Source organism: Oncorhynchus gorbuscha, linkage group LG24, assembly GCF_021184085.1.
Source record: "Oncorhynchus gorbuscha isolate QuinsamMale2020 ecotype Even-year linkage group LG24, OgorEven_v1.0, whole genome shotgun sequence".
NCBI classification, from domain to species: domain Eukaryota; kingdom Metazoa; phylum Chordata; class Actinopteri; order Salmoniformes; family Salmonidae; genus Oncorhynchus; species Oncorhynchus gorbuscha.
In genome coordinates, this window is record NC_060196.1 from 759476 (window position 1) to 783734 (window position 24259).

Genomic DNA, 24259 nt, shown 5'->3' on the forward strand with positions numbered 1-24259 from the left:
CTCTTCATATTTTCAAGCATGGTGGTAGCTTCATCACGTTATGGGTATGCTCGTCATCGGCAAGGACTTGGGAGTTTTTAGGATAGAAATAAATGGAATAGAGCTAAACACAGTCAAAATCCTAGAGAAAAACCTAGTTTTCTGCTTTCCAATAGACACTGGGAGAAAAATTCTGCTTTCAGCAGGACAATAACCTAAAACACACTGGAGTTGCTTACCAAGACGACATTGAATGTTCTTAAATCTACATGAAAATCTATGGCAAGACTTGAAAACGGCAGTCTAGCAATGATCAACAATCAGCTTGACAGAGCTTGAAGAATTGTAAAATATAATATATAAATATTGTACAATCCAGCTGTGCAAAGCTCTTAGAGACTTACCCAGAAAGACTCACAGTTGTAATCACTGCCAAAGGTGATTATCATAATGTATTGACTCAGGGGTGTGAATACTTTTGTAAATGAGATATTTAGGCTTTAATACAACAAAATGTGGAATCAGATTTATTTTCAGTGTAAGTAAGCAAATCTGATATTGCAATGTCATACAGGGTGCCTATCCTAGACAGTTAAACTTTCAAATGACTGATAGTGTTGGGCCCAACATGTGCCTGGACGTGAGACAGTGCACCCTCCCAAGCATATCTAATAGCTCTGGAAAATTATTAAAACAAGTCTGTCCCTACCTCATCCCCATATAGTGGTATTTATTTATTATTTTCCTCCTTTGCACCCCAGTATCTCCTACCTGCACATTCATCTTCTGCCGATCTACCATTCCAGTGTTTAATTGCTATACTGTAATTACTTCGCCACCATGGCCTATTTATTTCCTTATCTTACCTCATTTGCACTCACTGTATACAGACTTCTTGTTTTCTTTTTTCTACTGTATTATTGACTGTATATTTTGTTTATTCCATGTGTAACTGTGTTGTTGTATGTGTCGAATTGCTACGCTTTATCTTGGCCAGGTCGCAGTTGTAAATGAGAACTTGTTCTCAACTAGCCTACCTGGTTAAATAAAAAAAATAAAAAAATGTCTGGTTTAAACGTTCAACAGCACTGAATAAGTTCAACCCTAGAATAAAATTAAAGCTATCTTTTAGGGCTAGGCCTAATTCTATCAGCCCACACCATTCTATAAATGATCCATTAAACCAGCCATGAGGAACATCATTGATCAAAAGTGCGACGAAAGCACAGAACATGAAACAAATTTAAATGAAACTATTTGAAACCTGTCGACCATAAAACCATAATGTGCGTGACCGCGATAAAACTAAATATAACCTTGCTTTTCGGCATAACAACTTCTTAATAAACAAAATGTACAAATAATCAGATTGTTTTAAATACAATAAATGTAAATTCAACATTTTTCTCATTTTTTACGCTAGGTCATCACTAAGCTACGTCATTCTTTTATTACACTACGTCATCACTTAGCTACGTCGTTCTTTTATTACACTACGTCATCACTTAGCTACGTCGTTCTTTTTTACACTACGCTATCACTTAGCTACGTCGTTCTTTTTTACACTACGTCATCACTTAGCTACGTCATTCTTTTTTTACACTACGTCATCACTTAGCTACGTCGTTCTTTTATTACACTACGTCATCACTTAGCTACGTCGTTCTTTTATTACACTATGTCATCACTTAGCTACGTCGTTCTTTTTTACACTACGCTATCACTTAGCTACGTCGTTCTTTTATCACACTATGTCATCACTTAGCCACGTCGTTCTTTTATTACACTATGTCATCACTTAGCTACGTCGTTCTTTTATTACACTATGTCATCACTTAGCTACGTCGTTCTTTTTTACACTACGCTATCACTTAGCTACGTCGTTCTTTTATTACACTATGTCATCACTTAGCTACGTCGTTCTTTTATTACACTATGTCATCACTTAGCTACGTCATTCTTTTTTACACTACGCTATCACTTAGGTACGTCATTCTCTCGCAGCATGAACCTTTCAAACAACAAAAGTAGCCCCAAATGTTTACACAACCAAAGCGTTGACTCTTGTAATCAATCAGTACAGAAAAACATAAAATAACAAGTCCTTCCCGGTCACTATGAGAATAGATTGAGATCCCTGCGTCATTAATCACTGTGAGAATTCAAGATTGAATTACAAAAGGATTAAATGTATTTTTTTCCTCACCAAACTACACAAAATATCCCATTAAAACCTATATGGCTGGGTTTTGAACTGACAAATGGAGAATGTCTAGTAACTCCCTTCTATACACCCAATTCTTATATCGTGCACTACTTTTGACCAGAGCCTGCATAGTGCACGATATAGGGAATAGGGTGCCATTAAAGGCTCGTCCCCTGTCCTCTCTATCGGTCTTTGTGTATTGTCTTCAGGTGTTTCTTCAGATGGCCAGTCTGTTTGAAGTGCTTGCCACACTCAGAGCAGGTGTAAGGTTTCTCCCCAGTGTGGACCAGTTTGTGCCTCTTCAGATTATTGTAATCCAGAAAGCCCTTCCCGCAGTACGAGCACCAGTGTCTCTTCTCCCCGTTGTGCCACCTCAGGTGAACATTCAGCTCCACACGCCTCTTGAACCGCTTCACACAGAGGGAGCAGGCAAACGGTTTCTCTCCAGTGTGAACACAGAGATGCGTCTCCATGCGTCTCCATGTCGCGCCGAATGGCGAAGCGTTTGCCAGAGGTTGGGCAGGCGAACGGGCACACGCCGCTGTGGACCATCTGCTCGTGCTTAGTCAGGCCGAAGCGGTAGACGAAGGTCTTGCTGCACTGCGGACACTGGTCGCCATGGACGCGGTCATGGCGGTTGAGGCCCTTGAGGTTGGGGAAGTCCTTGCCGCAGGCTGAGCAGACGAACGGGCGCTTCCCCATGTGGAGGGAGGCATGACTCTCTAAAGAAGCGGTGCTGCTCAGGACACGACCGCAGTCTGCACACTGGATTTTGGCGAGACGTTTCGGTGGAGCCTGTTGGAGCTGGTATGGTACCGGAGGGAGGTTCTCTCTTCTCTGGGTTTCTTAGCAACCACTGGAGATGGAGTACTGTTCTGGGGGCAGGGCCTTAGCGGAGGCGGAGACCAGAGAGGAGCGCTTCACGTTGACTTGACTTTCTGCCACCACCTACCTGGACAACAATCTCCTCCTTTTTTCGCCGGCGGGTGTCGTCTCCGTAGCGACAGACCTGGTTGTCACAGCTTCCGTAGACGTGGCAGGGAGGGAAGAAAGCCCTCCCTCATCTTCCTGCCCTTCATCTTCCTCCCCCTTTTTCCTCCTCCTCTTCCTCCAACCACGGCAGGGCGCGTACTTGGGGTACTACTGACAACTGAGCTAAAAGCTGTGTCTTAGACATTTGCAAGGGGCAAGAGGGTGTAGTTACAGCAGGGTCTGACAGCTGAGGAGGAGCTTCATCAGACATCCTCTCTGGGACAGCAGGTGACTTCAGTCGTGGCACAGTGGGGGAGCGTTGCACATGATCAGTGACCAACGGCGCCTGCTTTTCAGGGGGGCCGGCAGGTTCTGTCAACATAGTTGGAGAAGGAGCGGACTTGACCGATGGAGTTAGTGATGTTGCTGTGGCAACACCCAACTGCTCCAAAACTGTAGGCGGTTGCGGTTGTGTTGGTGGTGCGGCCAGTGGTCATGTAGGCCTAGCTGGTTGTATTGAGGGCACTGCTATTGGACGAGCTACAGGTAGAACGCCTGTGAAGGACTGCGATGGTGATGATTGGGGTGGATGAGAGGGTACGGGGCTGGGCTGTGTATCCTGAAGAGGGGTTCTGGGTAACCCGGAGAGGACAGGTGGCAGGCGCTCTGACGCGCTGCTGCTGTCGACTTCACATTTACGGTCGACTGGACAGTTTCTTTTGACAGAGTAGTTACCGTGGACTGGACCAATACAGCAGACAGGACAGATGATGTAGACTGGATAGTGGCTGCTGATTGAGGAGATGCTGTCTGGTGTAATGTTGATGGAGACTCTGCTGCTGGTATTACCAGTGACTGCTGTTCTGCTCCAGGGGCCTGGCCTGCACTACCACTGGTAACCTCTCTGGTCCTGGGCTGGGATGGGTTGAGAGCCTGGGGGGCCTCCTGGGTGTCTGGATCTCCCTGGAAGACGGCCGCTGCGGCTCCTGAGGTAGACTTTCCTGGGTATAACGGTTGATCAGGGCCCTGACGGCTCCAGGAGGGACCAGGGCTACAGAGGGACAGGACGGAGAAAGGTGGCGTGGATAGTGGAAAGCGAGAGACGCAGAGAGAGACAGAGAAAGAACAAAAGACTGAGAGAATAACAGTGGAGAGATAATTATAGATATTATTAGAGCCTGGTTCTCATTCCAATACTGTTTAATACATTGTAATAAGATATGTGATTCAGAAGCAGGTCTCCCTAGTTCCTACCTCTGCCTGGTAACTCTCTGAGAGGTTGTCTGTGGACCAGAGTCGGGGGCCTGCCCCTTCCTTCTTCAGCAGTATGTACCCAGGGGAGTAGTCATCAGAATAGTCTGCCTCCTGATGGCACAATCAACCACAAAAGCTTAGGGTCATTGAAAACTCTGACAAAGACCGTGAGGGCGATGTACATAAGCTTAAATGAACAAGTGATACTAGCAAGCGCAGTGTGAAGGTTTCTCTTTTTTCTGGGTTCACCAACAACAGGTTGAGTATAGAGAGGTGGATGAATTGACAAGACGGCACAAACAGATCTGGGACATAGACTAGCTGGGGACTCAGGCTAGAAGCCTGTCTTACCCAGTCCACCTCCTGTTTGATCAGAACAAAGGCTCGTCATACGCTCCACAGTGCAGCTCAGTCCCCTGGTCCTCCTCCCGCAGGGATTGCTCCCCAGCCCGAGGTAAAGCCTGCTTTGTCAGAACTGAAAATACCAGACCAGAAGAGAGTTGTACTTAGGATAAAAGGCACAAAAAACACTCTCGAGTTAAAATTTAGAAACCAACTGATGTGACAGAACATTTCAACATCCTGTGTTGCAACCATACAAATAGAATCCCGTCAAATTGCCAGTGTTTGAGGTTCCAAGTACGTTCTATTTCATCTATTTCTATGGTTGCAACATACCTATCATTTTGGGTGACATATAAATCCCTAGGTTATGAAGGATCTCTTATCAGTCATTTATGAATGCATAATAGTATAGACTACAATTCTCAAAACGATATGTTCTGCCTAATATTGTAGTCTATACAAATTAAACGTAGCTACATGAAGTAGTTTTGGAAAAAAATAGCTGTGATTCTACATGCTCAGCTAGCTAGTTATCAGGATGTGTAATCATGGGCGAGTAATTAGAACGTAGATAGATAGTTAGCTACAGTGGATAACGTTTTCACCTCACCGCATTGAACGCCGATGTCACATTTTCCGATACGTGTTGCACTTTGACTCGGTCTGGGCTCTGTGGTTTTGGCGTTCACTTTCACCGGTCCATCTCTTCGTTATTTCATGGGATCGACGCCTCGATTTGAGGTCCTTGTTCTCTTTTTTTATTCTGGATATTTCGGCCCGCAGTTCCTCAATAGTTGTTTCGAAAAGTTTCATTGTCTCGGTGACTGCAGTATTCAATACACTCTCCATAACAGAGGCGAACTGAATTTGAAACCCTTCCTTCGACATCTTGGGTGGCAGACATCTTCAACCAACACTCATATACATGTACAATCGATTATTATTTCGAATATAACTTACAAGAATGATCAGAACATGGCTTCTTCTTCTATGGACACGGCACACAGTGCTTTGTGTGACGCACTGAGTGGTGTGTAGATTTCCTGTAAATATTTTACACAATTTTATAAAAATAGCCGGATTATATTTTCAACCTTTTTTTACAGTCAACGTGAGAACATGCAAAGGTTTTGTTCAAATAAAGACATCTCTCCAGAGAGGAGCGTAGTGTAGATTGTCCCACTACCAGATCCGTAGGTTTGTTTCCGGAAGTGCTATTGTTTTTTGGGAATGACTTCAGCAAAGATTTGTTATAACTAGACCAAGATAGACACAGCCTGTTGTTTCCAATGGGAACTAATTAGTCATAGTGGGCAGAACAAGGAAAGAGGTGGTTAGAGCCAATCACGAACTTGCAAGATCCTATTGGCGCGTTCTAGCATTTATCTGCATATTTCCGTTACTTCCCCCTCCTCGCCTTGACGTTTCTTGTAAACAACGTGATTTTAAAAAAACTTTCGCACATGGTACACTCTGTTCATAACATGAAATAGTTTGGGGAACAGAAAATTGTTTTGAGATCAAATTTCATCGACGAGCAAAATGTCGTTCCATATTCTCCCACTAACGGCCAGTAGAGTTCCTGTCACTACCATATTTGGTAGTGAATGGAAAAACTAAGCGGATGCTTTACATTTTATACATCCGGTGAAATGTCTGTCTCATTGTTCTATCTGTGATTTTAGTGTTGGCTCTGTAACTATCAAACACTAGTTACCTAACTGCCATAAGCTTGCGTTCTTTCAATGCCTATGGTATTTCTTTGTTCGAATATCCTCATACAGTAAATGCTACATCTTATATCTAGAAAGTATTAAAATTGTTATTAGGACCGTCATTGAAAGAGACAACATCCTGCTAACGGTAGCTAGCTAGCTTCCTAGCCTTTTGCTGAGTTGGATCGTAACACTAACCCACCTGAACAAAAGTACCTAAATGTTACGAACTCTTAACTGTAGCTAGCTACACATAGACAGTTTGCTATGATGTCTGAAGCCATCGTAACCTTCCAGTCTCAGCTCTCCGGAGTCATGGAGACGGTATTCAAGGCTGCTATGTACGAGATCACCAGGCTGGTGGAGGATAGCTTCCTGAAGGAGGTGTCCCGCAGCCGGGAGCAGGTCGAGTCACTGAAGAAGCGGCTGCAGTTGTCGGAGAACAGACGTAGGGATAGGGACAAAGAGCGAGACCGGAGGGGGAAGTGTGCGGACTGTGGGAGAGCTGACGAGGAAGCCGAGGAGAGAAGCTCTGGAACCTCACAGACAGGTGAAAAGAGAGACATCAAAACACATATCTACAATGTACAAAACATTAGGAACACCTGCTCTTTCCATGACCGACTAACCAGGGGAAAGCTATTTCCCCTAATTAATGTCACTTATTAAATCCACTTTAAGTGTCGATGAAAGGGGTGAGACAGGTTAAATATTAATTTTTAAGCCTTGAGACATGGATTGTGTATGTGTGCCATTCAGAGGGTGAATGGGCAAGACAAAATATTGAAGTGTCTTTGATGGGTATGGTAGTAGGTGCCAGGAACACTGGTTTGAGTGTGTCCAGAACTGCAATGTTGCTGGGTTTTTCATGCTCAACAGTTTTCCATGTGTATCAAGAATGGTCCACCACCCAAAGGATATCCAGCTAACTTCACACAACTGTGGGATACATTGGAGTCAACATGGGCCAGCATCCCTGTGGAATGCTTTCAACACCTTCTAGAGTCCATGCCCCAGACAAATTAATGCTGTTCTGAGGGAAAAATGGGGTTGCAAATCAATGTATGTATGTATGTATATATACTATATACATACATACATACATACATACATACATACATACATACATACATACATACATACATACATACATACATACATACATACATACATACAGTACCAGTCAAAAGTTTGGACACTCCTACTCATTTAAGGGTTTTCTTTATTTCTTTTACTGTTTTCAACATTTTTGCATGATAGTGAAGACACCAAAACTATGAAATAACACGTATGGAATCATGTAGTAACCAAAAAAGTGTTAAACAAATCAGAAAATATTTTATATTTGAGATTCTTCAAAGTAGCCACCCTTTGCCTTGATGACAGCTTTGCACACTCTTGGCATTCTCTTAACCAGCTTCACCTGGAATGCTTTTCCAACAGTCTTGAAGGAGTTCCCACGTGTGGTGAGCACTTGTTGGCTAATTTACCTTCACTCTACGGTTCAACTCATCCCAAACCATTTCTATTGGGTTGAGGCCGGGTGATTGTGTAGGCCAGGTTATCTGATGCAGCACTCCATCACTCTCCTTCTTGGTCATATAGCCCTTTCTAAATTAATCACAGACAGTGTCACCAGCAAAGCACCATCATACCACCTCCTCCATGCTTCACGGTGGGAAGCACACATGCGGAGATCATACATTCACCTACTCCGCGTCTCACAAAGACACTGCGGTTGGAACCAAAACTCTCAAATTTGGACTCATCAAGCCAAAGAGCAGATTTCCACCAGTCTAATGTCCATTGCTTGTGTTTCTTTGCCCAAGCAAGTCTCTTCTTCTTATTGGTGTCCTTTAGTACTGTTTTTGCAGCAATTTGACCATGAATTCGCAGACGAGTAGGTAAACCACCACTACCCTCAGTATTATTGGCCAACATGCAATCATTTGAATTCAAACTGGATGATCTACGGCTAAGACTATCCTACCAACGGGACATTAAAAACTGTGGTATTTTATGTTTCACTGAGACATGGCTGAACGACGACACAGATCATTTAGAGCTGACCATCTTCTCCGTGCATCGGCAGGACAAAGCAGCTACGTCTGGGAAGACGGGGGGCGGGGGTCTGTGTCTATTTGTCAACTGCTGGTGCGCGATGTCTAATATTAAAGAAGTCTCAAGGTATTTCTCGACATAGGTAGAATACCTCATGATAAGCTGTATACCACATTATCTACCAAGAAAGTTCTCATCTATATTATTTGTTGCCGTATATTTACCACCACAAACCGATGCTGGCACTAAGACCACACTCAATGAGCTGTGTAAGGCCATAAGCAAACAAGACCATGCTCACCCAGAAGCAGCGCTCCTAGTGGCCGGGGACTTTAATGCAGGCAAACTTAAATCCGTTTTTACCTCATTTCTACCAGCATGTCACATGTGCAAGTAGAGGGAAATAAACTCTAGACCACCTTTACTCCACATACAGAGACGCACACAAAGCTCTCCCTCCATTTGGCAAATCTGACCATAATTATATCCTCCTGATTCCTGCTTACAAGCAAAAACTAAAGCAGGAAGAACCAGGGACTCGCTCAATACGAAGTGGTCAGATGACAAGGATGCTACGCTACAGGACTGTTTTGCTAGCAAAGACTGGAATATGTCCCGGGATTCATCCAATGGCATTGAGGAGTACCTCAGTCACCGGCTTCATCAATAAGTGCATCGACGATGTCGTCCTCACAGTGACCATACATACATTCCCCAACCAGAAGCCATGGATTACAGGCAACATCCGCACCAAGCTTAAGGCTAGAGCTGCCGCTTTCAAGGAGCGGGACACTAATCCGGATGCTTATAAGAAATCTCGCTATGCCCTCAGACAAACCATCGAACAGGCAAAGCGTCAATACAGGACTATGATTGAATCCTACTACACCGGCTCTGACGCTCGTCGGATGTGGCAGGGCTTGAAAAATATTACGGACTACAAGGGGAAACCCAGCCACAAGCTAAATGCCTATCTGCTCGCTTCGAGGCAAGCAACACTGAAGCATTAACGAGAGCACCAGCTGTTCCGGACGACTGTGTGATCATGCTCTCCGTAGCGGATGTTAGCAAGACCTTTAAAAAGGTCAACATTCACAAACTCTCTGGGCCAGACGGAAAGGGAAGGTAACTTGCCTAAATTATTAGAGCCCCGTAGCACTCACGTCTGTAGCCATGAAGTGCTTTGAAAGGCTGGTCATGGCTCACATCAACACCATCATGCCGGAAACCCTAGACCCACTCCAATTTGCATACCACCCCCAGCAGATCCACAGATGATGCAATCACAATCCACACTGCGCTTTCCCACTTGGACAAAAGGAACATCCTATGTGAGAATGCTGTTCATTGACTACAGCTCAGCGTTCAATGCCATAGTGCTCACAAAGCACATCTAAACACCTCTAAACACCTCCTTCTGCAACTGGATCCTGGACTTCCTGACAAGGAGTAGTGGTGGTTTACCTACTCGTCGGCGAATTCATGGTCAAATTGCCACAAAGGAACCACTACTAAAGGACACCGATAATAAGACTTGCTTGGGCCAAGAAACACAAGTAATGGACATTAGACCGATGGAACTCTGTCCTTTGGTCTGATGAGTCCAAATTTGATTTTTAGTTCCAACCGCCATGTCTTTGTGAGACGCAGAGTAGGTGAACAGATGATCTCCGCATATGTAGTTCCATGCATGGAGGTGGTGGTGTGATGTGTGGGGGTGCTTTGCTGGTAACGCAGTCTGTGATTTATTTAGAATTCAAGGCACACTTAACCAGTGTGGCTACCATAGCATTCTGCAGCAATATGCCATCAACGATATGACATCTGGTTTGCGCTTAGTGGGACTATTATTTGTTTTTCAACAGGACAATGACCCAACATACCTCCAGGCTGTGCAAGGGCTATTTGACTAAGAAGGAGAGTGATGGAGTGCAGCATCAGATGACCTGGACTCCACAATCACCCGACCTCAACCCAATTGGGATGGTTTTGGATGAGTTGGACCACAGAGTGAAGGAAAGTAGCGAACAAGTGCTCAGCATATGTGGGAACTCCTACAGGACTGTAGGAGGTGAAGCTGGCCGAGAGAATGCCAAGACTGTTCAAAGCTGTCATCAAGGAGAAGGGTGGCTACTTTGAAGAATCTCAAATATAAAATATATTTTGTTTTCTTTAACACTTTTTTTTGGTTTCATGATTTCATATAATGTTTCTTCATAGTTTTGATGTCTTTACTATTATTCTACAATGTAGAAAATTGTACAAATAAAGAAAAACCCTTGAATGAGTAGGTGTGTCCAAACTTTTGACTGGTACTGTACATACATACAATCAGTAGAGGCTGCTGAGGGATGGAAGGCTCATAATAATGGCTGGAACGGAGTAAATGGAATGACATCAAACTCATGAAAACCATGTTTGAAATATTTGATACCATTCCATTGATTCTGCTCCAGCCATTACTATGAGCCCGTCCTTCCCAATTAGGGTGCCCCCAACCCCCTGTGATAAATATAGAATCACTCTGAAGTGGGGCTGCTGTAATGTGTACATTCCATACTTTAGTGATCAGACAGTATTGGTTTAAGAAAGGAGTCTGTCATGGGTGGTGGTGGCATCTTAATAAGATGTTTCCTTTCCTTCATCTGATGTGAGGAGACAATTATCCACAATGTTACTTACCTTTTACTCCAAATGAAATGTTCTCTTTGTTTACCTGTGGCCAGGTGTGGAGAGGGGGCGTGGCCTGAAGCAGGAGAAGGTACCAGAGGAGGAGTGGAGCAGCTGTGGGGGCGTGGCCAGGGAAACAGCCTTAAATGATCTGGAGGAGGCTGAGGCCACCAGCCCTAGGAGAATCTCTGAGGTAGGTAGGGGACTGACTAAACACATGGAGGCTGAGGCCACCAGCCCTAGGAGAATCTCTGAGGTAGGTAGGGGACTGACTAAACACATGGAGGCTGAGGCCACCAGCCCTAGGAGAATCTCTGAGGTAGGTAGGGGACTGACTAAACACATGGAGGCTGAGGCCACCAGCCCTAGGAGAATCTCTGAGGTATGGAGGGGACTGACTTAACACATGGAGGCCACCAGCCCTAGGAGAATCTCTGAGGTAGGTAGGGGACTGACTAAACACCTGTGGGGGGTGTGGTGTTACAGAATGTTCAGGTGGAAGTATGTTGTACATAACAGATTGTCTGTCACAAAGAATAGGGCAGCCATTTTCAAACCTCTCCTCATATTTGAACTGTTCCAGAACTTAAACACTTCATTCAACTTGTCAACAAATCATCAAGTCCTTCACTACTTGAATCAAGTATGCTAGTTCAGGGTTACGACAAAGTTGTGAGATGTCTGGGGGTACCAGAGGAGAATTGTGAATATAGAACCATCATGTCAGCTCTATTCAATCACTGTCAGTTTATCCATTATTTAGTCAGAATCATTTGCTCTTCCAGTCCACAGAGGTCGGAGGTCAGAAGTTGGACAGCCTGCTGAAAGAGGAGCCTCTCCACAACACTGAGCTACAGGAGAGATGGGGTGTCTGCCTGGATGGTGAGTTGAGGAGTTTACCACAAATATAACATAGACAATAACCTACTTTTTATGATGATGAGAATGATAACAAGAGTAACTTTTATAGTATGCTGTGTCATTTCAAATGAAATCATTGTTATACATGGAAAGTCAACTTGAAACTGTAAGTAGACATTTAACATTACAGTTACTCTACTACCGTTTCTAGTAATTCTAATGTCTTAAATATTAATGTTTCTAATGCCTCATGTCCCCTGTGTTTTCAGGGGCCGATGGTTCAGACGTCTCGGGCCCAGTAAGAGTTTTATTCAGCAGGATCTACAGCGGTGCCAGAATGACTGGGCTTCTGGTCTAGACCAGCATCCTGAACCACCGGGCCCCGAGGGAGACCCAGGAGACCTCAGCCAACCTCTCTACCGCCCCCGCTACAGCATGGAGGAACTGGGGGACGGCTTTGAGAAGTCTGGTTACGGCAGTAGTGGTAGTGGCGACCATCTTCTAGACATGGAAGGGCTGGATAGGCTTCCTGGTTCCCAGTCTCGTCTGGGGGGGCTGAGCTACAGAGCTGCAGGTCACTACCAGGTGGACCTGGGGGGGTCTGAGGGGGGAGACCATCACCATCTCTCCCACATGCCTCGCTCCCATCGGAGCCGGAGGGAGCAGGTGGGGTCGCCAATGCCATCCCCCCACCCGGAGGTGGGAGACCTGAACTGCCTGTTGATCAACGAGGAGGGGTACCTGCAGGACTCCAGCGTCTTGTACCCAGAACACGGTGTCCCAGAGTCAGGTAGCAGAGCCGGCCACAGGGGGCTAACCTCCATCCACTCTGGAAGCTCAGCCCACAACAACAACACAGAGAGCCTGTATGATGCCGCTGACGACTTTGGACTCTCTTTAAACCTCAGAGATCGTTCACAAGAGCAGGTAACAGGAGGAGGGGGGAGGTGTCATGCCTGCAATCAGTGCAGCATGACCTTCTCAGACTCTGGTTCTCTCAAGGTCCACAAGCAGAAACACAAAACAGGGAGAGAGTCGAGTACAGGGTCAGGGTCTGTGCCTCTGTACTCCTGCACCCAGTGCGGTAAGACCTTCACCCAGGCCTGCAACCTCAAGGTCCACCAGCGAGTCCACCAGGCCAAGGGACTCCACCTCTGCAGCCACTGCGGCAAGGGCTTCACCTCCTTCTCCGACCTGAAGAGGCACAAGTGCAGCCAGACCACAGACAAGCCCTACTGCTGCTCCATCTGTGGGAACAAGTTCAGTCGGCTCTGGAACCTGAAGGTGCATCAGCGCATTCACACGCAGGAGAAACCCCACTGCTGCAATATGTGTGACAAGAGCTTCACACGGGCAGACATTTTGAAAGTGCACCTGCGCACCCACACTGGGGAGAGACCGTACTGCTGTTCTGTGTGTGGACTCAGCTTCAAACGACTGGCACATCTGAAGTCACACCAGCGCAAACACAGGCCAAATCTCCTGGACTGATTTTTTTATTGATACATTTTTTTGTTATATAGCAGACACTTACATTAATCTTCGGACAGCTAGTTTTATTATTTTATTTGACATTGAGAACATTTCTTGTGAGCAGTTCTTTATTAATAAGGACATTGAAAATATGAACATGTTTGCTGTGATCTAGTGTACAATAAATTAGGCGGCTCTGCTATTCTTACAACTTTGCCCAGTCAAAAAGGCGGAACTACTTTTCTATGAGTTCTGATCCTTCTAGCCTTGATTTTCATTTTTATAACATATACAGTATTTCACTTTTTAATATGTATAGTTTTTACTAGGTGTTGTCCAATTAATTCTGTAACCCTCTTCAAATCAAGTTTGATTGGAAAATGCTGTTCAAATGAGGACATTCATTATCAAATCTTTGTACTCCCTGACTAAGGCCATGCAGCCGAAACGTGTCGGAGTTTAATCTTTGTTTTCATTTAACATGCCGTACAAATGAAGGAATTTAAATAAATTATTTTCAGAGTGTCTTGGTCCTCCTTTCTTTTTGAGGTAAATATGAACGGGTGTAAATCTGTGTGTTGGTTAAGAATTCACACCATACATGGACTGTCTATGAATTGTCTGTCAAAATGATCATGCCAACCTAACAAACATTTGAATATGGGGCATTCATGTGCTCGTGGGAAGTCGTAAGTCTGCCATGATTGTGTTCAAGTGCAAAAGCGTCTGCTAAATGGCATATATTATTATTATTATATTATTTAAAGTCTGACCAATTCTTCAACCAATAAGATTTTAGATATCTGGATTGCTAGCTAACATTGCTAAAAAATAAAGTTAGCTTGTGACGTGTTGATAGGACGGTTCAGCATGAACAACAAAATAATCAATCAACAATAAGATAGTATAGTCCTGTCAACAGTCTCAGTTCAAAACCTTAGTCCTACCAGAACCTTTGGTTGAGTGTGAGTCCTAAAATGGAAGTCCAAGACCAAATCAATGTTTGTAACCCAAAGGAAGCCACCCCCCAAAAAAAAAAAAAGTAATCCAACGAGATCTAAATGACAGAAAAGACAATGGGCCACATTCCCCTGCACTATGTCTAGATATTTCCACTAGCGCCAGGACAACACCAGTATCGAGATATTTTTTTAGATGACAAAAATGAAAACATGGAGCAGACTTAACCTTTTAGTCCTTTAAAAACCTGCTGTATGTAAAATACTGTGTGCTATAGCTTGGAAAAGAAATACATGGGACTCTGGATGACAACATAGTGATGTTTGTTTAGGACTGTTTTGCTAAAGATCTCCACTTTAGTATTTTGTTTCCTTATCATGACACTAGTGTCATCCAGGCCTCTAATTTTCATCAAAACAGTGGACTGTGATAGGAAAGAGGCCGACAAAATCCCTCTTAGCACACAGAAAACAATGCTACCTCTCTCTGCAGTCAATTCAAGATGGCACCTGTGGGGTGGACACGCCTCCCCACCACACTCATATCTACAACCTTAAAGGCCAACTGCATAATAGGCAATTATATTCCCAACACAGTACGTTAACATGGACAAGACTAAGTACATACAGCAACACATTATTTAGATTTATTTTAGGGGCAATGTTTCATTTCACTTTCACATTATGCTTTCTTGGTAAAGCTAGTTATAAGCTTGACATTGACAATATGGTCAAACTACCTACAGTACACTGAACAAACAATATGAATGCAGCATGTACAGTGTTGGTCTTGTGTTTCATGAGCTGAAATAAAGGATCCCAGAAATATTCCATATGCACAAAAAGCTTAATTTAACAGGATTTTAAAGCTTACTTTAAAAGCTTACTTTAATATGATTATCTTACCTTTGCCAAGATAATCCATCCACCTGACAGGTGTGGCATATGAAGAATCTGATTTAACAGCATGATCATTATGCAGGTGCACCACGTGCTGGGGACAGTGAAAGGCCACTCTAAAATGTGCTGTTTTGTCTCACAACACAATGCCACAGATGTGTCAAGTTTTGAGGGAGCGTACAATTGGCATGCTGACTGCAGGAATGTCCACCAGAGCTGTTGCCTGAGAATTGAATGTCCATTCTTCTACCATAAGCCACATCTAACATCGTTTTAGAGAATTTAGCTGTATATCCAAACGACCTCACAACCGAAGACCATGTGTATGTTGTTGTGTGGGCTAGCAGTTTGCTGATGTCAACGTTGTGAACAGAGTGCCCAATAGAGGCGGTGGGGTTATTGTATGGGGAGGCATAAGCTATGGACATAAACACGATGATTGCATTTTATCAATGGCAATTTGAATGCAAAAAAATACCGTGACGAGATCCTGATGCCCATTGTGAGGCACCTTTTTTTTAAAGGTATAAGACCAACAGATGCATAGCTGTATTCCAAATCATGTGAAATCCATAGATTAAGGCCAAATGAATGTATTTCAATTGACTGATTTCCTCATATGAAATGGAACTCTGCAACATATTTGAAATTGTTGCATGTTGCGTTTATATTTTTTGTTCAGTATACATTATCCACATTGATACATTTTGTAGATGTCAAACATTTGTTTGTTCTCATCTTTTGGTTGAAAAGATGAAGGGTCAGTGGTGAAACGTGCAATTGGAGTAACAACACCCCCCCCCCCCCGCCCACACTCTTAATTATGACTTAGAGGGTCATTCAAGTGAAACTTCCCAGTCTTTCAAGTAAGTAGATTAAACCTGCAGAACATAAAAACCATGACGTGAGACGTGAAGTCAGTACACCTAAATTTAAACTTGACTTCAGGCATCTAACTTACCTAATGAATAACAAATGACAAGTAACCAGATTTTTTTTTTTTTTTACAATTAATCAACTGCTAATTCAAAATCAACTTTTTATTTTCGACACTTTTACTACATCTTTCTGTCATGGCATGATTCTTCCAAACAACAAAAGTGAATGTAAATGTTAATTAGCAAAGGCATTGATACGTGTAATCAATCAATACATTAAAACATAAAAGTACAAGTCCTTCCCAATCCCTGTGAGACTAAATCAAATCTAATGTATTTATATAGCCCTTCGTACATCAGCTGATATCTCAAAGTGCTGTACAGAAACCCAGCCTAAAACCCCAAACGGCAAGCAATGCACATTATTGGGATCCCTGTTTAATTAAAACTAACACAGCTGGGTTTTGAATTCACAGCTAAGAGAGAGGGAGCACTATAGTGGGCACAAATATTTGATATGTTAACACACAGTACATTATATACACATCACATGAGACTAAGCAGTTAGCCTATTAAAATGTTTATCTGACTCCATAAAGATAATGAATATGTACACAAGACTATGGTTGAGTTACAGTAATAGACAATGAAGAAAGGACTGAGAATGGAATTATAAATATACGTGTATTTAATTCATGGATTCAGCTTAAAGCTTAAATTACAAATCAATTCTGACATTTTAAAAAACGGTTATTTTGAACGCAGTATTTGCTGCATACTGCAGTTATACTGCACTGTGACTGCAATCTTTTTTCATAAGGGCACTGCTGCAACATGACCATAAACGTTGCATCTGAAACGGCGCAGTGGATTCTGCACAACATTTCTAACAGGATAACTGATATAAACTAACAGTTATGTCACCAATTGGATAGAAACCTAGTTTTGGACACCCTATTCCTAGTCCACTCCACTTTGGACCAGGGCCCGCATAGGGCTGAGTGGAGGGCGGGATAAATCGCTTCGGTGTAGATTTCCTGTAAATAATTTACACAATAAATAGCCTACAAAGGCACTGATCAGTATTCGAATCGTATAATAATAGCCGAATTAAATTTCGAATCTTATTTACAGTAAACGTACAGATGTTTTGTTCAAAGAAAGGTCGTATTTTCTCTCATCGTTCCAATGTAGATTGTCCTACTACTCGATCCGTAGATTTGTTTCCGGAAATTCTATTGTTTTTGTATATGCTTTTGCGGTGGCTCTAACTAGCTAACTGCCATCTCTCATTATCTCTATTATTTATATTTATTACAATAGCCTCATATACATTAACTGCTGCATCTTATCTCTCGAAATGATAAAAACATGTATTACTAGGACAGTCATTGAGTCAGACAACAACTTCCAATAGTAGCTAGATTTGCTAGCCTGTTAACACAGACAGAAGGGTTTTAGTTTCCAGTATATTTGCTGCAGACGTTAGCTTCCTATCATTTTTTTTTACTCGATCGCAGGACTGATTCGCCTGTACAACAGTAACTAAACGTTACGAATTCGTAACTGTATCGAGTTACACATAGAGAGTTTGCTATGATGTCCGAAGCCATCATAACCTTCCAGTCTCAGCTCTCCGGAGTCATGGAGACGGTATTCAAGGCTGCTATGTACGAGATCACAAGGCTGGTGGACGATAGCTTCATGAAGGAGGTGTCCCGGAGCCGGGAGCAGGTCGAGTCGCTGAAGAAGCGGCTGCAGTGGTCGGAGAACAGACGCAGGGATGGGGACAGAGAGGGAGGCCGTATCGGGAAGTGTGCGGACTGTGGAAGAGCTAACGAAGACAAGGAGAGAAGCTCTGGAGCCTCACAGACAGGTATAGAGAGAGACATCTCTTTCTCTCTCTCGCATTTATATATATATATACTGCTGAAAAAAATAAAGGGAACACTTAAACAACACAATGTAACTCCAAGTCAATCACACTTCTGTGAAATCAAACTGTCCACTTAGGAAGCAACACTGATTGACAATAAATTGCACATGCTGTTGTGCAAATGGAATAGAAAACAGGTGGAAATTATAGGCATTTAGCAAGACACCCCCAATAAAGGAGTGGTTCTGCAGGTGGGGACCACAGACCACTTCTCAGTTCCTATGCTTCCTGGCTGATGTTTTGGTCGCTTTTGAATGCCTGGCGGTGCTTTCACTCTAGTGGTAGCATGAGACGGAGTCTACAACCCACACAAGTGGCTCAGGTAGTGCAGCTCATCCAGGATGGCACATCAATGCGAGATGTGGCAAGAAGGTTTGCTGTGTCTGTCAGCGTAGTGTCCAGAGCATGGAGGCGCTACCAGGAGACAGGCCAGTACATCAGGAGACGTGGAGGAGGCCGTAGGAGGGCAACAACCCAGCAGCAGGACTGCTACCTCCACCTTTGTGCAAGGAGGCGCAGGAGGAGCACTGCCAGAGCCCTGCAAAATGACCTCCAGCAGGCCACAAATGTGCATGTGTCTGCTCAAACGGTCAGAAACAGACTCCATGAGGGTGGTATGAGGGCCTGACGTCCACAGGTGGGGGTTGTGCTTACAGCCCAACACCGTGCAGGACGTTTGGCATTTGCCAGAGAACACCAAGATTGGCAAATTCACCACTGGCGCCCTGTGCTCTTCACAGATGAAAGCAGGTTCACACTGAGCATGTGTCAGACGTGACAGTCTGGAGACGCCGTGGAGAACGTTCTGCTGCCTGCAACATCCTCCAGCATGACCGGTTTGGCGGTGAGTCAGTCATGGTATGGGGTGGCATTTCTTTGGGGGGAGGGTCGCACAGCCCTCCATGTGCTCACCAGAGGTAGCCTGACTGCCATTAGGTACCGAGATGAGATCCTCAGACCCCTTGTGAGACCATATGCTGGTGTGGTTGGCCCTGGGTTCCTCCTAATGCAAGACAATGCTAGACCTCATGTGGCTCGAGTGTGTCAGCAGTTCCTGCAAGAGCAAGGCATTGATGCTATGGACTGGCCTGCCCGTTTCCCAGACCTGAATCCAATTGAGCACATCATGTCTCGCTCCATCCACCAATGCTACGTTGCACCACAGACTGTCCAGGAGTTGGCGGATGCTTTAGTCCAGGTCTGGGTGGAGATCCCTCAGGAGACCATCCACCACCTCATCAGGAGCATGCCCAGGTGTTGTAGGGAGGTCATACATGGAGGACACACACACTTTTTGACTTGTTTTAAGGACATTACATCAAAGTTGGATCAGCCTGTAGTGTGGTTTTCCACTTTAATTTTGAGTGTGACTCCAAATCCAGACCTCCATGGGTTGATAAATTTGATTTCCATTGGTAATTTTTGTGTGATTTTGTCGTCAGCACATTCAACTATGTAAAGAAAAAAAGTATTTAATAAGAATATTTAATTCATTCAGATCTAGGATGTGATATTTTAGGGTTCCCTTTATTTTTTTGAGCAGTGTATATATATTTATATTTATATACAGACCCCCCCATTGAGAACTTGTGGTCAATCCTCGAGAGGCGGGTAGACAAACGAAAACCCACATATTCTGACAAACTCCAAGCATTGATTATGCAACAATGGGCTGCCATCAGTCAGGATGTGGCCCAGAAGTTAATTGACAGCATGCCAGGGCGGATTGCGGAGGTCTTGAAAAAGAAGGGTCAACACTGCAAATATTGACTCTTTTTTAAAAAACTTCATGTAATTGTCAATAAAAGCTTTTGACACTTATGAAATGCTTGTAGTTATACTTCAGTATTCCATAGTAACATCTGAAAAAAATATCTAAAGACACTGAAGCAGCAAACTTCCTGGAAATTAATATTTGTGTCGTTCTCAAAACTTTTGGCCACAACTTTTCAGTGCATTTGGAAAGTATTCAGACCCCTTGACTTTTTCCACATTTTGCTATGTTACAGCCTTATTCTAAAATGTATTAAATACATTTTTTCCCTCAACAATCTACACACAATATCTCATATTGACAAAAACAAGTTTCTAGAAATGTTTGCAAATTTATTAAACAAACAGGAATACCTTATGTAAATAAGTATTCTGACCCTTTGCTCTGAGGTTCGAAATTGAGCTCAGGTGCATCCTGTTTCCATTGATCATCCTTGAGATGTTTCTACAACTTCATTGGAGTCCAGCTGTGGTAAATTCAATTGATTGGACATGATTTGGAAAGACAGACACCTGTCTATATAAGGTATAACAGTTGACAGTGCATGTCATAGCAAAAACTAGCCCTGAGGTTGAAAGAATTGTTTATATAGCTCTGAGACAGGATTGTGTCGAGGCACAGATCTGGGGGAAGGGTACCAAAACATTTCTGCAGCATTGAAGGTCCCCAAGAACACAGTGGCCTCCATCTTAAATGGAAGAAGTTTGGAAGCACCAAGACTCTTCCTAGAGCTGGCCGCCTGGCCAAACTGAGCAATCGGGAGAAGGGTCTTGGTCAGGGAAGTGACCAAGAACCCGATGGTCACTCTGACAGTTCCTCTGTGGAGATGGTTGTCCTTCTGGAAGGTTCTCCCATCTCTGCAGCACTCCACCAATCAGGCCTTTATCGTAGAGTGACCAGACGGAAGCCACTCCTCAGTAAAATGCACATGACAGCCCACTTGGCGTTTGCCAAAAGGCACCTAAAAAAACTAGATTCTTTGGTCTGATGAAACCAAGATTGAACTCTTTGGCCCGGATGCCAAGTGTCACGTTTGGAGGAAACTTGGCACCATCCCTACGGTGAACCATGGTGGTGGCAGGATCATGCTGTGGAGATGTTTTTCAGCAGCAGTGTCTGGGAGACTAGCCAGGTTCGAGGGAAAGATGAATGGAAAAAAGTACAGAGAGATACTTGATGAAAACCTGCTCCAGAACGCTCAGTACCTCAGACTGGGGGCGAAGGTTCACCTTCCAACAGGACAACAACCCTAAGCACACGGCCAAGACAATGCAGTTGCTTTGGGACAAGTCTCTGAGTGGCCCAGCCAGAGCTCGGACTTGAACCCGATCGAACATCTCTGGAGAGACCTGAAAATAGCTGTGCTGCGACTCTCCCCTTCACACCTGACAGAGCTTGAGAGGATCTGCAGAGAAGAATGGGGGAAACTCCCCAAATCCAGGTGTACCAAGCTTGTAGCATCATACCCAAGAAGACTGGAGGCTGTATTCGCTGCTTCAACAAAGTACAGAGTAAAGGGTCTGAATACTTATGTAAATGTGATATCAGTTTATTTTTAATACATTTGCAAACTTTTCTGAAAACCTTGTTTTGCTTTGTCATTGTGAGGTATTGTGTGTAGATTGATGAGGGATAAAAAAACAATTAAATCCATTTTGAAATAAGGCTGTAGTATAATAAATTGTGTGAAAAGTCAAGGGGTCTGAATACTTTCCGAATGCACTGTATATATGGAGGAATCACTCTGAAGTTTGGCTGCTGTAATGTGTACCTTCCATACTTTGGTGATCACTGACCAGACAGTTGAGTTGGTGGTAAGATGCTTTATTTCCCCCTCTGCACTGATGCGAGGAGACTCCATTATTCACAATTCAGCTTTCCTTTTAGTTGAGATAAATGTTACTCTTTGTTTACCTGTGGCCAGGTGTGGAGAGGGGGCGTGGCCTGAAGCAGGAGAAGGTACTAGGGGAGGAGTGGAGCAGCTGTGGGGGCGTGGCCGAGGAAACAGCCTCGCATGACCTGGAGGAGGCCGATGCCATCAGCCCTAGGAGAACCTCTGAGGTAAGTAGTTGACTGACGAAACACCAGTGTTATAGAACCTTCAGATAAAAATGTACTGTGCAGGACAGATTAGAACTTGTCTTTCAGGGGGAATAGGGGACCATCATGCCAGGTTTATTCATTCACTGCCAGTTTATCCATTGTTTAGTTAGAATCAACTTCTTCATTTCCTTTTGCAGCCCGCAGACGGCGGAGGTCAGAAGCTAGACAGCCTGCTGAAAGAGGAAGCTCTCCACAACACTGAACTACAGGAGAGATGGGGCGTCTGCCTGGACGGTGAGTTGTTTACAACAAACACAACAGGCCATCTTTATGATGAGAATGAAAAGGAGTAGCTTCTAATATGTTGTCATTGGTATTATAATAAATCAACTTGAAACTAAGTTCAAATGTAGCATTAGTTATTCTACCACAGTTTCTACTATTGCCAATGCCTCTAATGCTAATGCTTCTAATACCTAATGTCTCCTGTGTTCTTCAGGGGCCGACGGTTCAGACGTCTCGGGGCCCAGTAAGAGTTTCAGTGAGCAGGAGCTGCAGCAGTGCCAGGATGACTGGGGATCCGGTCTAGACCAGGATCCTGAACCATCGGGTCCCGAGGGAGACTCAGTGGACCCCACCGACCCTCTCTACCGCCCCCGCTACAGCATGGAGGAACTGGGGGTCGGCTTTGAGAAGTCTGGTTACGGCAGTAGTGGTAGTGGCGACCATCTTCTAGACATGGAAGGGCTGGATAGGCTTCCTGGTTCTCCGTCTCGTCTGGGAGCGCTGAGCTACGGAGCTGCAGGTCACTACCAGGTGAACCTGGGGGGATCTGAGGGGGGAGACCATCACCATCGCTCCCACACGCCTGGCCCCCATCGGAGCCAGAGGGAGCAGCTGGGGTCGCCAATGCCATCCCCCCACCCGGAGGTGGGAGACCTAAACTGCCTGTTGATCAACGAGGAGGGGTACCTTGAACACGGTGTTCCGGACTTGGGTAGTAAAGCTGGCCACAGGGGCTAACCTCCATCCACTCTGGAAGCTCAGCCCACAACACAGAGAGCCTGTATGGTGCTGCTGACGGCTTTGGACTCTCTTTAAACCTCAGAAATCGTTCACAAGAGCAGGTAACAGGAGGGGGGAGGTGTCATGCCTGCAATCAATGTTCAATGACCTTCCCAGATTCTGGTTCCCTCAAGGCCCACAAGCAGAAACACAAAACTGGGAGATGGTCGAATTCAGGGCCAGGGACTCCATACTCCCGCACTCAGTGCGGTAAGACCTTCACCCAGGCCTGCAACATCAAGGTCCAAGCCGAGGGACGCCACCTCTGCAGCCAGTGTGGCAAGGGCTTCACCACCTCCTCTGACCTGAAGAGGCACACATGCAGCCAGACTGCAGACAAGCCCTACTGCTGCTCTCTCTGCGGGAACAAGTTTAGTCGGCTCTGGAACCTCAAGCTGCACCGACGCATTCACACACAGGAGAAACCCCACCGCTGTACCATGTGTGACAAGAGCTTCACACGGGCGGACATTTTGAAAGTCCACAAGCGCACCCACACCGGGGAGAGACCGTACTGCTGCGCTGTATGTGGACTCCGCTTCAAACAACTGAACCATCTGAAGTCACACCAGCACAAACACAGGCCGGATCTCCTGAGCAGAGTGGTGGTTTAGAAAACTGTTTAATTTGACATTGAGAACCATTTTTGGGGTGATCAATTGCTTTTTAATAAGGACATTGAAAATATTAACTGTTGGAAATCCATGTTAAATAATGTATGCCTTAAATTATAGACTATGAATTGTCTGTCATAATGACCATGTCAACCTAACAAATATTTGAATATAGGGCATTCATGTGCTTATGGGATGGTGTAAGTCTGCCATGATTGTTTAAGTGCTTTTGATGTCAGACCAATAAAAACATTGCTTACCATTGACAATATGGTCAAACTTATGGTAATTTTTTCATGTTTTGGGTGAAAGGTTAGTAGTTAAATGTCAACTCCGGGAACAATATTTTGTCAGGTTCCCACTTGCAATTACGACCTGGAGGGTTAAGTCCAGCCCAGATGTTTAAATAAAAACACTAAAGTAAGTTTTATTGAATTAATTTCATTGGACCCTCATCTATGGATTTCAAGACTGGGAAGACATATATGCATGTGTTAGTCACAGAAAAAAAAAATGGGACTCAGGATCTCATCATGGTCTTTCTGTGCATTGAA

General features: G+C 44.3%; 3 protein-coding genes, 1 long non-coding RNA gene and 1 pseudogene across 4 annotated transcripts; 3 read left to right on the plus strand and 2 right to left on the minus strand.

Annotated features, from left to right (window-relative positions):
* Positions 1-2367: 2367 nt before the first annotated feature.
* LOC124013257 (zinc finger protein 135-like) lies at positions 2368-3539 on the minus strand. Its single transcript, XM_046327515.1, has 3 exons — positions 3390-3539; positions 2651-2950; positions 2368-2595 (listed from the first exon to the last, which is right to left on the minus strand). The coding sequence occupies exons 1-3, from the start codon at positions 3537-3539 to the stop codon at positions 2368-2370; spliced, it is 678 nt and encodes a 225-aa protein (XP_046183471.1).
* Positions 3540-3836: 297 nt separating this feature from the next.
* LOC124013208 lies at positions 3837-6287 on the minus strand. The gene is made up of 4 exons (XR_006834835.1): positions 5367-6287; positions 4763-4886; positions 4412-4522; positions 3837-4290 (listed from the first exon to the last, which is right to left on the minus strand). It is a non-coding gene; the product is annotated as an uncharacterized LOC124013208 (long non-coding RNA).
* Positions 6288-6405: 118 nt separating this feature from the next.
* On the plus strand, positions 6406-14061 carry LOC124013427 (annotated as a pseudogene).
* A 3469-nt stretch (positions 14062-17530) lies between these two features.
* On the plus strand, positions 17531-23971 carry LOC124013425. The gene is made up of 4 exons (XM_046327772.1): positions 17531-18149; positions 21908-22044; positions 22224-22320; positions 22526-23971. Exons 1-4 carry the CDS (start codon positions 17870-17872, stop codon positions 23047-23049), a joined length of 1038 nt encoding a protein of 345 aa, XP_046183728.1. The 5' UTR covers positions 17531-17869; the 3' UTR covers positions 23050-23971.
* On the plus strand, positions 23196-23705 carry LOC124013258 (zinc finger protein 239-like). Its single transcript, XM_046327516.1, has one exon. It carries the CDS (start codon positions 23196-23198, stop codon positions 23703-23705), a length of 510 nt encoding a protein of 169 aa, XP_046183472.1.
* Positions 23972-24259: the final 288 nt, after the last annotated feature.

What these genes read in the sequence shown, in the direction of transcription:
- LOC124013257 (XM_046327515.1), bottom strand. Translation starts at nt 3,539, where the DNA reads ATGTTGACAGAACCTGCCGGCCCCCCTGAAAAGCAGGCGCCGTTGGTC. An exon ending in CTCAGCTGTCAGACCCTGCT is followed by an intron (nt 2,951 to 3,389) that starts GTAACTACACCC and finishes GCCAAAATCCAG; the next exon opens with TGTGCAGACTGCGGTCGTGT. An exon ending in ACATGGAGACGCATGGAGAC is followed by an intron (nt 2,596 to 2,650) that starts GCATCTCTGTGT and finishes CTCTGTGTGAAG; the next exon opens with CGGTTCAAGAGGCGTGTGGA.
- LOC124013258 (XM_046327516.1), top strand. Translation starts at nt 23,196, where the DNA reads ATGACCTTCCCAGATTCTGGTTCCCTCAAGGCCCACAAGCAGAAACAC.
- LOC124013425 (XM_046327772.1), top strand. Translation starts at nt 17,870, where the DNA reads ATGATGTCCGAAGCCATCATAACCTTCCAGTCTCAGCTCTCCGGAGTC. An exon ending in CTCTGGAGCCTCACAGACAG is followed by an intron (nt 18,150 to 21,907) that starts GTATAGAGAGAG and finishes ACCTGTGGCCAG; the next exon opens with GTGTGGAGAGGGGGCGTGGC. An exon ending in ATGGGGCGTCTGCCTGGACG is followed by an intron (nt 22,321 to 22,525) that starts GTGAGTTGTTTA and finishes TGTGTTCTTCAG; the next exon opens with GGGCCGACGGTTCAGACGTC.